This window comes from Cornus florida, unplaced genomic scaffold, assembly GCF_030987335.1.
Source record: "Cornus florida cultivar Cherokee Brave unplaced genomic scaffold, ASM3098733v1 CherokeeBrave_3.0.0_Hap2_Chr10, whole genome shotgun sequence".
NCBI lineage: Eukaryota > Viridiplantae > Streptophyta > Magnoliopsida > Cornales > Cornaceae > Cornus > Cornus florida.
The window spans coordinates 111,676,243-111,692,241 of NW_026775580.1; the positions used below are offsets into that span (position 1 = coordinate 111,676,243).

Below are 15,999 nucleotides of genomic sequence, written 5' to 3' on the forward strand. Positions count from 1 at the left end.
CCTACCGAAAGTAACTACAGCGACCTGTATTGTAATGTCCCAGATTTTTCTGGACTTTTTTTTAATTTTGAATTTATTTATTCTCTATGCCTCGTTTTTCGTACCACGCGGGCCCAGAAAGCTGTTTCAACCATTTTTTGAGTTGAGGGTTTTAGAAATACATTTCTATTAATGTTAAGTCATTTAGAGGTGACGTGATTATTTTTATAATTTTTTGAAAGTCGGAACGATTTTGGGGCTCGGGAACTTCTCTCAGTTTAGCCATTTGTATTGAAGGGCATTGTCGTCTTTTTGCACATACATACATACACCTATATCTATATATTATAGGATATATTTTGGGGATAGTGATGGCATTGCAATGAAAGGATAAAGACATGATGGTAACTTAACCATAAGTTAGTGATTCACTAAAATGTTGACACTTGGTATATTGTGGACTAAGGAAGCAAATGCAAGACAAGGCCAAGCCCTCATTCCTCCCCATTTCGGCCAATATCCTCTTTCTCTCTCTAGTTCACCTCTTTCTCTCTTTATATCTATACACATGTATGTCCTTTATGTTAAAAACTTGGATTAGAGGCATTTGGAGTGAGAATTTGCAGAAGCCATACGAGAGAAGGTGGAAGAGCTTGGAGATGACCATCTTTTGACACCCATATTGCAAGGTTTAAAGGAGATTTCGAAATCTAGGGTTGCTAAGGGCTTATGTTGGCTATCAATTTTAAGGTAGAGATTTATAATACTTCAAAGCTTTGCATTTTGTTGAATAATTTCCTCTTGATTTCTTACTTATTCTATGTTAAAGGTAAGTTATGTGATTATATGATTTTATGAAAATTGAAGATGATGATATGGGAGTATGCTTATATGGAGTAATTTAATGTCCTTTATGTGCTAAGTGCGAAACATGATGTTCCTAATGTGCTTTATGTGCTAAGTGTGAAGTATGATGTTCCTAAGCTATTAAAATGTTAGCATGTTGATGATGAAATGAAATCTATTTTAAACATGCTTGTAATTGTTCTGTGAGAAATGTCATAATTGTGTATTATTGTAAAGAATGCTATGTTTTATGCTATTATTAGTGTAATAATGAAATTGAAGTGAAATTGAAGAAGTTGATTCATATGCACGGTATAGTGGGGAAATTGAGTTAGAAGTGTGTTGGACCATTTTAGAACGACGAGGAGAGTGAAAAAGAATGATAAGTAGGCTATCTTAGAATAGACGGGAAAGATGAATTTCGAAGTGAACCGGATTTCACAAGTTCGGTACTAATTTGACCTAGAGGGAGCGCGTGTCGGTTTAGGATGCGTAAAGTTGATTAATAGGCCCCAAATGATCATCGGTTTAGAAACCAGAGATAGCTAATCAATCTTGCCTCGATAAAAGTCGGTTAGCAATTTTCGGTGTGAGCTAGGGTTGGTGGAGACCAAAGTTGGGGATAGGGTGCATGGCATTGCATTTTATACATATTGCATTGAAAAGTGTAACTATGGATGATGAGATTGATTTTGTGAATTAAATGCTATAAAATCCCCAAGTATGATTTCGGTTTCTTCTTATTCCCAATGCGTGATGTATGGCTTAAGGGAGTCCAAAATTGGTGTCTTCTACCGAGTCTCTGTGCTCACCCCTTCCATTAACATTTTTTAGTTTATTACGGAGTCGTGGTAGATGACGGACCCTCGCGAACATAGTTAGGGTTGATGGAAATTTACTTTTATTATTCTTTTGTATCAAATGCATAGATGACGTAAATTATTGTAAAGTATTGTAAGTTCGACAGTAATGGTCTAAATTTGTAACTTGTACTTAATTGGACCATTTTCAATTTAATAAGTTTGAAAGTCATGACTCATATCTATACACTTTGGGGACTATTTTTGTATGTAATGGGGCATGAGAATGATAAATGGTGATCATTTTAGCATTATTATAAGTTAGAATGCCAAAGATGCCTATTTAACTCTATAAAAGTTTGGATTGAAGATTTAATGTTGATGTATAAATTTCATTCATCGATGTATCAAGTGTATGACTATATTTCGGAATAATTTTGAACCATGAGAATACATCTAAGTGCCCAAACAACTTGCTTGACCAATACCATAGTTTTGTAGAAGTATTTGGCCATTTTTCAGGTCAGTGCTCAAGCACAGGGCCCTTGCCGAGGACTGTCTGATGCAGGGTGGTTTATGCTTGAGTACAATGTTGAGCTCGAGCATAAATGGATTGTGCTTGAACACAAAGGGGTTTGGTCCTATACTTATGTTAATCCAAACTTCAAATGCCCATAATTTCTTCGTTTTAAAATCGAATAGGGTCATTTTTTAGTCTAACTTGCATATTTTTTAGCCATTTTTCGAATGGTGTAGGCCTCATTCCATGATTTTGATAAGAAATGACCATTTTACCCTTGTCAACCATAATGGCCTAGGGTAAGCCCGAAGTCGAGGTCATCATTCTTTCATGATCCGTTTTGGTTAAACATGATTGGTACACCATTGTTATGACTTCTAACATATATTAAGGTTCATAATGACCATTTTGCCCTTAATGTCCTCGGGTTGGGTTAAGACCCGGTTAGAAATCTGAATTCCCCGAATTTGGGTCGTTACATGTATAGTTGTTGCTACACTCCGATCACTAGGTCGTCTCACAGCGACTTGGTTTCTTCTTTTTCCCAGCAACCCAAGTGTGGTCGCGTTATGGAAAAAGTGGGTAGCCCCATGTTGATTCTTTAATGGCCACCATTAGGTCGCCGTAGTCGCTACTTTCTTCTCCTTCACCAATGTCACTTGCGGTGACTTGGAATCCATTATTGACGGTGACCCAATGGTCGTTGTCCTCTCTCAAGCCTTTGTGTCGCTACAAACCCCCACCCGAAGCAACCTGCAGCGACTTGTATGGTCCCTGCTACGTTCTGACCACCAGGTGTCGCCGTGAGATAACCTGGTTCTTCGTTATCCCGGCAACCCAAGCGTGGTTGTGTTATGACAAAAATGAGTCATCCATGTTGGTCACTCTTGTTGAAATTGAACTTGATTATCTTTAGAAGCCATAAGAACCTATAAGTTGCAAGAAGCAACATGAGGCTTCTGGAAACAAATACCACCGACCATAGAAGGTGTCGTGAAGTAATCGTCCGGTGGAATTCAACCTGACAGCTGCTACATGTTTTTGGACGCGGATTTGAAGCCTATAAATAGATTGCATAATATGTTGTTTAGATATAGAGAAGAGAAGAAAGAAAGGTACAGAGAAAAAGAGAGAGAAATCTCTTCTGTATTTGTTTTTGAGTTATTTCCAATAAATTGAATGTTTGTTTCTCTCTCTTATGTAAGCCTGTGGGTTATACTAATCACCATAAGTGATTTGTGAGTGATCTCTGCCACCAACAGTGGTATCAGAGCGAGGAATAAGTGCAAAATAGAGCACCCAAACCAACAACGCATAAATAAACTTGATAAAAATCACATTTTGATTATAGAAGAAGGTCCACAAGACCAAAACGAACACACTGCTGCAAGAACATCCCAAAAGAGGCCGCACACACTCGCACGCGCCGCCTGAAATTATGCGCGTAAATCTCATGCGCCTTCTCCAGCGAACTTTTCGGCATGTGTTGTATGTGGCAGGTGGCTATAGGAGGTGTCTTTGTCAATTTTTTCAAACTTGGTGTTATTGATATATATCTGTCCTTATGACAAATTTTAAGGGATGTCATTGTACTTTATCATAATAAAAAAATATATAAGGACTGGTATAAAACAAAATATGTCAACAGTCCAAGAGGAAATATTAGTTGAACTAATTTATTTTAAAAAAAACGAAGGAAAAATTTCAAGCTCGTGAGGGTACGCGCAACGGATGTAGAAGAAATAAGAATCAAATTTGGTTGGCTTGCGGCCTGGAGTACCTTCATGCCACCTACCCATTAGAAATAGATGTAGGTGGGTGGATTTCACATCAGATGCAATCACAAGGTTAACTTTATTGGACCACCTCAGTGCCTTTAGCTCACCATTTCCAACCTAAAATGAGCTTCATCTTTTAATTTGGACCATCTAGAAGATCACAGTTGAAACTCTTTCCACCATCTCAAAGAAATAATAAAGGAACCAGTCTAGTAATGTCTTACCCGTTTTTTTAGAGTAAACAGTTGGAGGTTTAATTATTTTTGAAATCATTGTAGAAGTTATTTATCATGATAAAAGTAGGAAAAAAAAAAAAAATTCACAATAATAATTGGACCCATCTCCGAACAATCTTTATGTATAGTTTTAGTAGACTCCTATTAATATATTTTCAAGTATATAATAAATGTACATCTATAAAATAGATCAAGATTTTTGTTATTTTTCTTTTATACCGGCTGAATAACCTTTTTATCTATAAATTAAATTTTATATATTTAGAGGTTTGGGCTTTCAAAAGAGTGATATCGAAGTTCAAATGGAGAGAATTTTTAAACAGGTTCATTTTTAATTAATTAATTAATTTCATTATTCATTATAAGATTTGGGATGACATGGACTCCATCTCGTGGGGTGCTTAGTGCCATAATATCTGCACCACTGTGATTTCAAGTCTTCATATAAAATGATTATGCTGTAACGTATGAAAAATTGAAATAACATGCATAAGTTGCATTTTGAATATTTCATCAGTTGGAGCAAATTATTATTATTATTATTATTATTATTTTGATGGAAATCAATTAATTTGCAGAGCACATTTTGAACAAGAGAATGAAATGAAATTCAACAAAAATGGTTAAAATCTTTTTTGGGTTCTGAGAATGTAATAGGCTGTCTATATTATCCTCTAAGTAGACAAAACCAGTCACATGCTCAAAGGGAAAAAGCATAGCTAGCCTTATTTCTTCTTATGATAGATGCAATGTATCTTCATATATATGAAGAAAAAAAAGGTAATGATCGATGTCTGGAGATCACATGCAGTTGGGTCAATCTGAGTATTTTTGCCTTGTCCAAATCTAAACCTCCAAACACTGCCTAAAGCTCAAAAAAGAAAATGGTTGTGAAACCCTTCCAAAACAGCAAAGATGATGAATTAATGCAACTCCATATATATGACAAAAAAAAAAAAAAAAGAAGAACAGATTGGCCCAATCATGGGCCTATCTATTTATAATGTCAAAACTAGCCCTTGAATGTGAACCCCTTCAAATTTGTAATGTATCTCGAGCTTTTAAATTGGCCCAAATGCAGCCTCGGAATGAAACTTGGATGGGGCTGATGTGGCAGGCTAAAACGGTAAAACCTAACTCTTTGGGCCTATTACAGTATTGATGTTTGAAATTGTGAATAAATTTTCATCAAGGGCTGAGATAGAAAAACCTATTCCAAACCCGTTCTATGTAACAAAATTATTTTCCAAAACCCAACCCGTCTCGTTTACAATTGGTGGAGTGCATAATTTAAATACTTAAATTTAATTTTAAACAAATTAAATATAATATTTTAAAATATAAACAAATGTTAAACATCAATAATAATAAAAATTACTATAACTCTGAATTTACAAATCTACAGCATAGAGAAAAGAACAAAAACTTATATATCAAATAAATTTATTTATATAGATATATTTAAAACTAAATGAGACAGATTGGGAATTAAACAAAATATATGTCTTGTTCAAAATGTATAATAACACCCTGTAAACCCCCAACCCAAACTCTTCCTGACAGATTGGGTAATTCCTAGTTTTGTGGGAAGATGTTTCAGAAAGCAACTCTAGGTAGCTTTGGTTAAACGAGCTTTCAAAGTGAGATAATTTTAAAAAAGTCCCCAAACGGTCATTTTTTTTTTTTCATAAAAGGACTTCTTTTGTTTGGAAACCCGTTTTGGGGGTGCAGGAAGCTCCCCAAACAGGCCCATATCTTGAATATGTGAAAATATGTGGTGTCAAACAAATCCAATATCTTGAATGCCATGAAATCCTAACCGCTGTACGGATATCATAAACCTGAAAACCAAACAGGCGTAAAGTGAACACTCGTGACGCTCTTCAATCGTACGGCATCGGAATCAAAGAACCTCTTCAGCTAAATTCATTTCACTGCTTCTCAAAGCTTTTGGTATCAAATCAAAACCCAACCCTCTTTATTCTCATTCGATTAAGAACAGGGTGGAAGTTTGTCGGAACCAGGAGTCCTTCTCTCTCTACACATATATCATCGATAGATATATATAAACATACATAGAGATAGAAAAGTGAGTGTATAGTGGCGATAGATGGTGAGGATTATACCTATGGCGTCGTCCATTCGTCCTCTCTCCTCTTTCAGATTTTCAGGTATCTCTCGCTTGGGTGTTTCTCTCTCCTCGTGTAGCCCCTCTCGGAGGATCAGTTTCTCTCATCTCGGCAGTGGTAAGACTCTGCTCATTCATATCAATACTCAAATAGTCTTTAAACCCTAGAATTTTATACTTACTCTTCCGATGTACAATTCGCTGCTAACAAGCTTTAAACAGGGAAATTATACATTTATATATATGGACCCAAATTCTGTAAGAAAGGTGATTTAAGAAGCGAAAGGACATGAAATTCATTTTTATTGTTTTTATTAGATAGAGTTCAGGAATTCTCTCTATACGAATTTTGCCAATTTTAGGAGGGATTATTTTATGGGACTCATATTCATCCAAATCTGATGTTATTTTGAAGCCACTACATTCCAATTAACTGAAATTTTGTTTTTTATTGTGCAAATCTTTAGTTTCTCCTCAAATACCTTCATTACCAGGTTTTAGAGATTCTTTTGTTTCATTATATATACTAAGTTTCTTTTTGGGGTAGGGGCGAAGATCTGTTGCTTTGAAAATTTTGGTTTTCGAGTCAGGTCTGGTTAGTTTGATAATTGTATAATTACAGTTTCTCTCATATCGGCAGTGGTTAGACTCTGTTCATTCATATCAATACTCAAATAGTCTTTAAACCCTAGAATTTTATACTTACTCTTCCGATGTACAATTCGCTGTTAACAAGCTTTAAACAGGGAAATTATACATTTATATACTTGGACCCAAATTCTGTAAGAAAGGTGATTTAAGAAGCGAAAGGACATGAAATTCACTTTTATTGTTTTTATTAGATAGAGTTCAGGAATACTCTCTATACGAATTTTGCCAATTTTAGGAGGGATTATTTTACGGGACTCATATTCATCCAAATCTGATGTTATTTTGAAGCCACTACATTCCAATTAACTGAAATTTTGTTTTTTATTGTGCAAATCTTTAGTTTCTCCTCAAATACCTTCATTACCAGGTTTTAGAGATTCTTTTGTTTCATTATATATATTAAGTTTCTTTTTGGGGTAGGGGCGAAGATCTGTTGCTTTGAAAAATTTGGTCTTCGAGTCAGGTCTGGTTAGTTTGATAATTGTATAATTACTGTTTTATTTTTCGTATAGAACAAGCGAAATTGTTTACAAAATCACTGCAATTACTTTGATAATCAAATAACCTTTTAGGTATTTTTTTTCATGGAAGCTTTTAAAAATTGTGTATTTTGTTAAAATGTGATATTGATTTTAGTAGTGATCGGTTAGTCTTGTACAGTATAGATTCTGTTGAAGAATAGTAGAGTTACTGTTATTTTCTCAAATGTAATAGAACAAAGCTCCCTCAACATTCTCCTAAAGCTTACTTGCACTCCAGACATAGATATCCTTTTAGTTTTTGTGCAAAAGAATGGAAAATGGTATATCTGTATCTAGTCCACCTCTCCAAGCACTGCCAATTAGCCGGGTGTTGGGGTTTCAGCTCTTTTTTTTTTTTTTTTTCCCCTTCTTTCCCATTTTTGTTCTTGATCAGTTTATATCCCAGTGTAACTGATATTTATCTATCATTTCAAGAGCTAAAATTGGTGATGCTAATTAAGTGTGTATTTGGGCATGCCATTGAAGTTGAACTGGTCCACTGTGTTATCTTTATCTCACTTTGCACTTGGTTCAAAGTTTGAAAAACATGAGCTGCAAATTTTACACTTGAGATTCACCTTACACTACGCGACTTTCATCTCGCTCGAGCTTTCAGTTCAGTAAGTATGTTCATCTTCCTAAATAAGAAAGCCTTGAGTTTTGAGCTTTGGACTTGAAGCTGAATTCAGATAATCATATTTTCTAGTTAATAATGTTTCTGCCAAATACAATAACACAACCTATTAACAGATTCGCTGAATGATAAATGCTTTAGAAATTGGTTGGGTGTAAGATAAATTTAGTAAAGAATTACATGAGTCCTTCAAGTGCTAATTGAGAAGTTTTGTTGATTGTTAGCTATTCTTTTTCCAAATAATATACATATAGCAAGTCTAGTAATCGAGTTCCACCAACTCTCCGGGCATTCTACGGCATCAATTTGAAATGTTAGAGCTACTGTGCTTTATGTTCCAATCTAATATTCTCAACTAGGTTGATGAGCACAGTTGGCTAGGCTTTTGGATGAACTTGAGCTCAATTAAAACTACAGTAATCATGCTTGATTAGGGTTAATTGTTCTTGAACCAATAACCAAAGAAATACTAAGCTCAAATTGCCGATGGTCAAGTCATTTGTGTTTTATGCTTTTATCTTGATTGATTCTCGAGTAAGAATAAAATTTTGTTAGTTTTAAGATTCTAGTTTCGAGGTGTAATAATCAAAGGATGAGGTATAACTGAATAAATCTCATGTATATGGATGTCCTAGGGTCTGACCTCTTGCTTTGGAATTTTAAAATAGTGGTGGATTCATAAGATGGATACATTGTTTAATTTTACCACACGTTCTTTTTTATTATATTTATCCAGCGGTCCCACAGTCACAGTTTTTTGGCCTAAAGGCTTCTAAGTTGTTAAGAGGAGAGGGACATGGAATGTCAGTCGGCACAGCTGGAAACATTGCACATGCAAGCACTGCCACTACCCAAGAAAATGCCCTAGAGTGGGTCAAAAAGGACAAGAGAAGAATGCTCCATGTTGTTTACCGTGTTGGGGATTTGGAGAGGACAATAAAGTACATTTCCTCAATACACTATGATCTGCTTTGTCTTATTGGAATGTGTTATTCTTTTCAATGGCGATCATGTTTTGATTAGATTCTGATTGATGGCTGCAGATTTTACACGGAGTGCCTTGGGATGAAGCTTCTGCGGAAACGTGACATACCAGAGGAGAGATACACAAATGCATTTCTTGGATATGGTCCAGAAGATTCTCACTTTGTTATTGAACTCACTTACAGTAAGTCATTTGAGAAATTCTTGATATGAATACCATTTCTTAGAATCTTGTATGGAGTTTCCTCTATAATACTCAAATATGCATTTTACTTTATTTATTTATTTCTTCCATTTGCAGATTATGGAGTTGACAAGTATGATATTGGATCTGGTTTTGGCCATTTTGGTATTGCAGTTGAGGATGTAAGTCTCAGTTGAAATTCTTCTTGTTGGTGCATGTATTCTCTAATTGTAGTAGATCAATACAATGACCCCATTTCACCTTGTGACTCACAAGTTCATTATTTTTCATATAAGTTTTTGGTTATATATGTGTAAATTTGACTCGTGTGATGGTTGAAGTAGCACCCGTTGGAGATACAATGAGATAAAATCAATTAAGATGATTAGGACATGTGCAATGAAGACCAACAAGTGCACTAATTAGGTTGAGTGAAATGGTGATGCGGAATGAGAGAGAAGAAGAAGAATTTCTGTGTAATCTGTGTAATCAATAGTCAATAATGATCAAAAGTGTCTATACTCAATGTCGCAAGCCACATATATAAAGCATCAACGTAGTACCCTAATTAAACTCTACTACTGAAAATAAAACCCAAAAGAAATATTTACCTTGTTTGGACGTTCAGAAGCCTTGAGTACACTGATGTGTGATTTGAAGAGGGCCTAGGTTTATAAACATAGCTTCATATTTCCCGTGTTTGGATACAAGCATATGACTAACCTAGGTCTAGAACTAGACCAAACTTGGCCCAGTTTTGTGGTCAGCTAGTTCATCAGTAAGCCAAAAAAAAAAAAATTGGCTAAAGAAATAAGTAAAATAAAGTATAAAATATAAAATAAATCCTTAAATTGTCCTCTATGCCTACTTACAGGAAAAAAAAAAATATATCCTCTATGCCTACGATAAGTGTGTATACCACGTGGCTCATTAGTGTCTGCATACAATAAGGGTAATGCTAGGGGAAGGTGGAATACAAAAATTAACATGGTTGAGCTAGAGAACAAAGACATGACGTGGGGTTTAACAGAGGCTATGGTCTTAGTAGAGCAGAATGCAAAAATAGCTGCCCCCAACCCCGAGTAGTTGGGAAAAGACACTTTTTTAAAAAAGAAAAAAAGAAAAATAATAATAATTTATTATTATTATTTATTTATATTTTTTGTTGGGGGACTTTTGATTCTTAGACTCGAAAATAATAAATCAATTTTTAATGGACTTGTAATTCTTCTCCTCTGTGCCCAGTTTGATGTTGTGTCTGTTTCCCTTTTTCTTTGTGGCATAGATTAATCTGAATGCATATTTTTTTTGGCCATGTAACTATCCTTTTGGACATTAGCACGCACTTCATCACATTTCTCACCCTGTAATCATGACACTGTAACAAACTTTGTGGTTGTATAGGTTGCAAAGACCGTGGATCTCATAAAGGCCAAGGGCGGCAAAGTCACCCGGGAACCCGGTCCTGTCAAAGGTGGCAGTACAGTAATTGCGTTTGTTGAAGATCCCGATGGTTATAAGTTTGAACTTCTGGAAAGAGGACCTACCCCTGAGCCACTGTGTCAATTGATGCTTCGAGTTGGTGATCTTGATCGTTCTATAAATTTTTATGAGAAGGTGAGAATTGCTCCAGCAAGATGGTAAATGCTATACTTGTCAACATAATTATGGTGCCATTGCTATATCTCGCATGATTTACAGCTTTCATTGCTCATTTGTTGTTTACTTTTGCTTATACTGTTGTACATCTTGTATAAAGCTCTGAATCCATCCTTCTTTCCTGTTGTCATTTAGGCTTTTGGCATGGAGCTTCTTCGAAAACGAGACAACCCTGAATACAAGGTAATTTGACATTTTCCTGAGTATAAGGTTAATTCCTTCTGCCACAGATTTTCTAGAACCGTAAGTTTCTCTATGCCTATTATGATCATTGAAGTTCTGTCATGGGAGCTTTTTTTTTAAATTTTTTTTTAAAGGCAGGTGATAGGTTTGTGCATCTGTTGCGCTGATGTAATCTTGTGGTCCTTTTTCAGTATACGATAGCAATGATGGGCTACGGCCCTGAAGATAAAAATGTTGTGCTGGAGTTGACTTACAACTATGGGGTCACTGAGTATGACAAAGGAAATGGTTATGCTCAGGTAAATTTCCTCCTTTTCCTTTCCCCTCAATCTGTAGTCTGTACACATTACTTTATGGAACAATATATTGGTTTTGAACCACAACGGGCCTTCTTGAGGGACCAAATAAGGTGACTGATTTATATTGCTTCTTAACAGATAGCAATAGGCACAGATGATGTCTATAAAACTGCGGAAGCAATTAAGCTCTATGGTGGGAAGATTACCCGAGAACCTGGACCCTTACCTGGTATCAGCACCAAGATTACTGCATGTGTAGATCCTGATAGTTGGAAAACGGTATGGCTCTAAAAGATTCTATGTTATCATGTTTTTTCCTGAGAGCAGAAACTGCTTTATGGATGAATAATCTTATAATCTTAGGAGACAACATACTTGCTTTGGCCTTTGATTGTTTTCTTTTTGTTTTAATATCTACAAGGTATCTAATCTAACTTTTCAATCCCGGATTCTAAAAAATTCAATTAATTTTGTTGTCTTTAATCTTTATATATACTGATATATGACAAGATGTTGTATACGTGAAAATCATTTTCTTGAAAACTGATTTTGCCAATGATCTGGTCAAGTGAATGCATTAGTCTATAACCTAATTGGGTCATTAATTTTTTTTTTGATAAGTAATAATTGAAATAAAAAAGGCGTTCAAGAGGGGAACGCATCCCTTATGCAAAAGTGGAACTAGGGATTAAGATCCCAAAGAAGCCAAAAAAGTAATTAAATCTTCGGTAGAAGAACAGGACTTCCTCTTCACATAATTGAAAAGAGAGCATATGATGTGAAGTTTCTTTCCCTTCGAACATTCTACTATTCCTTTCCTTTCAAATGCACCACCAAACACAATGTAGTACAACTCTCCAATAATCGCGAACAATGCTACTCACACGGCATCCTCTCAATATACAAATCAAATCCTTAGGATAACAAGGCATAACCCAATGCATATCAAACAGACAAAAGATAAGATTCCAACAATCCCTCGCTATAGGACAATGCATGAGAATGTGAGCAACTGACTCACTATCTTGTTTGCACAAACAACACCAATTAACAAGACAATTGCCCCTTTTCCTTATATTATCAATCGTAAGGATCTTACCCCAAACAACGGTCCAAACAAAGAATGCCACTCTAGTTAGAGCTATAGAACGCTAAATAGGCTTCCATGGAAAATCAACAATAACGAAATCAGAAAGACATAAGAATAAGGAACTAACTTCAAAGCGACCATGGGAAGAGGGAATCCATGTCATAACATCACTACCTCTGCCAACTGCCTCCTGTCGATACAACAAATCCATGAAAACACATACGTCATCCACCTCCCAATCCTGAAAAGAGCGTCGAAATTGCATGTCCCACGTAATCCTTCTACTATCAAGTTGATAACAGTTGGCTACGTAGGCAAGTCTATCAACTGCAATACTGTATAACTTGGGAAATAAATGAGATAAAGGCTAGTCTCCACACCAAAGATCCTCCCAAAAGCGTACACATCTGCCATCACGAACTTTGAATCTGATATGAGTAGAAAAAGCATCCCATCCCTTCCTTATGAATTTCGACGCCCCAACTCCTCCCACTAGAGAAACCGGACGAGTAGACCAACCACCACTCTCTTCCCCATATCGGCATGAAACTAACCGTCGCCACGGGCGATGCCTTTCCCTTCCATACCTCCACAGCCATTTACCCAAAAGAGCTTGGTTAAAAGGGACCAGTCTTCTGATACCAAGACCACCAAACTTCATTGGCTTGCAAACTTGTTCCCAATTGACAAGGTGATACTTAAATTCATCACCTCTTCCACCCCAAAAATCCTTTTGAATTTTTTCGATCCTATCAGCAACAGTGCATGGAATTTGGGTCATTAATTGATACATAAGAATAGGTAAACTATGCCTATTGGGTCATTTAAGTGATGGTGGCAATAATTGATGTTTATTTATGATTCATAAGGATAGGTAAGAGCATCTCCAATGCAAAATGCTATATTTCCATGTCAAATCTATATTTTGAGAGGAGCTACAATGTCAAAATGCTATATTTTTGCAATTATGCTCCAATGGTGTATTTCATCCAAAATGCTATTTTTTGACACAACAATCATTCCATGTTTTGAGAGCCCATTGGAGTGCCTTATTTTCATTTTAGCAACTTTTGACAATCTCAAAGCATGAGAGGTCTTTTGAGAGAGTGCATTGGAGTGCCTATGCTCATCCACTTGCTATAGTTTGAGTTTGAGAGGCCATTTGAGAGCTGCTGCTATATTTGAGAATACATTTGAGAATCTCAAAACATGAGAGGCCTTTTGAGAGGTCATTGGAGTGCCTTATTTTCATCCACTTGCTGTATTTTGAGTTCAAGCCCATTTGAGAGGCCATTGGGATGCTCTAAGCAGCCTAATTGTTAGTCTAGATATGGAAGAAAATATGAAATCTATTGAAGTATAAGAATCTGTCCAAATAATGGAAGTCATGCAATTAGGAGAATAGCAAACCACTAAAACCCAATTTTTTAAAAAAGGTTCTATATAAATGAGACATATACCTATAGCATAGGGAGTTCAACAATTATGGATGGAACTCCTATTGTTTTTTTCTTCCATGCTTAAGATTGTCACTAATTTTCGTGAATTAATAATCCTCATAAATTTTGAATGTTAAAATCATATAACTCTTCGATCAAACTGGGTGACCCGTTTGATCAACCAATGATCCTCATAATTTTGTTGTTTTTAAGTCATATAATTCTATGATCAAACTGTCCAGTTGGATCAACCAATTAACTGTGTATATTTTTTGGGTCTTACTGATTTTGGATTGAATCACCCGATCCAAAGAAAGAGCATTGGATCTGGCACAACTTTGTTAAACTGTCTTGGTAACATTGGGGTTGAAAACATTGGTGAAAACCTAAACTCCCTTGTAAAGGGAAGTTGCATCACATATGTGCTGAAGATAACTGTGGCCTGGGCTTGTGAAACCAACCATATGAATCTTTAACTTGGCTTGCGAAATTGCTTTTGGGGGACAAGTACTACCAACCATGGAGAACTATGTGGGATTGAATCCCTAAATATATAAATATATATATATATAAATATATATATATATATATATATATTTATATATATATATATATATATATATTCTTATACTTCCACATAAAACAGTTGCAGGATTTTATCCTGATTTATAAAGGGAAGGTTTTTTTTTTTTTTCTTCTGCCTGTAGTGATTTATAAATTGCACTAGATTCTGTTTTACTGCAAGCTTGAGAAACAATCTTCATGGCAAGACTGGCTTATGAGTTGGTTCTTTTTCTATGGTAAACAGGAGGTCTAGAAGCAAACGGTTCCCTGTGTGTTGTTATTGGTTTATTGTGTTCCATAATATAATAAGTCAAGGCAGGTGACCAGCTCAACTGCTAATAGTTGTTGGCTATAGAAACGGCACTATATTGGCATATTGCAATTTGCAAATGCAATCTTTGATAAAAAAATATTGTATCAAGGCAAGGGGTTGTTTGTCCGGAATACTGGGGGTTACTGCTGTGATGTGGTTTGGTGCAAGTTCTATGGACCATCTTTGCATTCAGTAGCAACTATGGAGATATGATTTAGTTTAGGACTAACGAAAACCATGTCTTATGGCAGTAATATAGGCATAAAATAGTGTGCTACTATTGACACTGTCACAGTTGGTCAGTGCCAGTCAAAGATGCAAAAGTTGTTGGTACCAAATGCACTTTGTGATCTAAGAATTTGTGTTCTAAATTTATATCGACTTAAGCAGTTTTTGATTTCGAATGGCCATACTTGTATGATCCACTGATTTGGTATATTCTCATTTTCAATTCCTGCAGGTTTTTGTTGATAATATTGATTTCCTGAAGGAGTTGGAGTGAATTTTGGAAAGTCATTGATACCAAGCTTGCAACAATGGAGCCTGCGCAGAGACTTTTGACGGTTGATCAATTAAAGCTTCATTGGTGATCAATCCGATTATTTCGAGTAGTCCTCATCAGAGAATGTACTAAATCCCATTTTTGTAGATAAAAGTACAATGACTATTGCAGTAACCAGCGTAATAAGCTTCTTGTCATAGCTGGACTGCATTGTAGAAAGGCTGAGATGTATTTATCTGTTTATTTATTTATTTTCTTGCTCCATTTGTTTCCATGGAAACATTTCTTCCCAACAATGACATCCTAAAGCAAAAGAAATGAAAAAAAGGTTTAACTAGCTACAGGGAACCTTTTCCATGTTGTATGCATTTTCTACATTAATTTTTTATAGTAATTTGTTCTTATTTGGGGCAAGAAACCATACATTGATCTACAGGTATAGATTTTAATGATAAGGTATTGTCATCGTAGGAGATTGCAGTTTAAGAGGCCGTTTGGAGAAACATATAGGCTCTCATTCTCTTCATGGCTGTATTTTGGTTGCCAGAAAACAGTGTCTAGTTGTTTCTACATCTGAATATCTCTCTTTTTACGTCTGAATATCTATCTTTTTACATCTGAATATCTATCTTTCGACAAATTTTCACCTGAATTCTGTTGAATTTTTTTGCTAATGTACCAAATTCTCT

The 15,999-nt window shown here is 35.6% G+C and overlaps 1 protein-coding gene across 1 annotated transcript; it reads left to right on the forward strand.

Annotated features, from left to right (window-relative positions):
* Positions 1-6,042: 6,042 nt before the first annotated feature.
* On the forward strand, positions 6,043-15,653 carry LOC132277178 (probable lactoylglutathione lyase, chloroplastic). The gene is made up of 9 exons (XM_059778952.1): positions 6,043-6,405; positions 8,830-9,034; positions 9,137-9,261; positions 9,379-9,443; positions 10,666-10,878; positions 11,056-11,103; positions 11,295-11,402; positions 11,541-11,681; positions 15,269-15,653. Exons 1-9 carry the CDS (start codon positions 6,270-6,272, stop codon positions 15,308-15,310), a joined length of 1,083 nt encoding a protein of 360 aa, XP_059634935.1. The 5' UTR covers positions 6,043-6,269; the 3' UTR covers positions 15,311-15,653.
* The last annotated feature ends 346 nt before the right edge of the window (positions 15,654-15,999 follow it).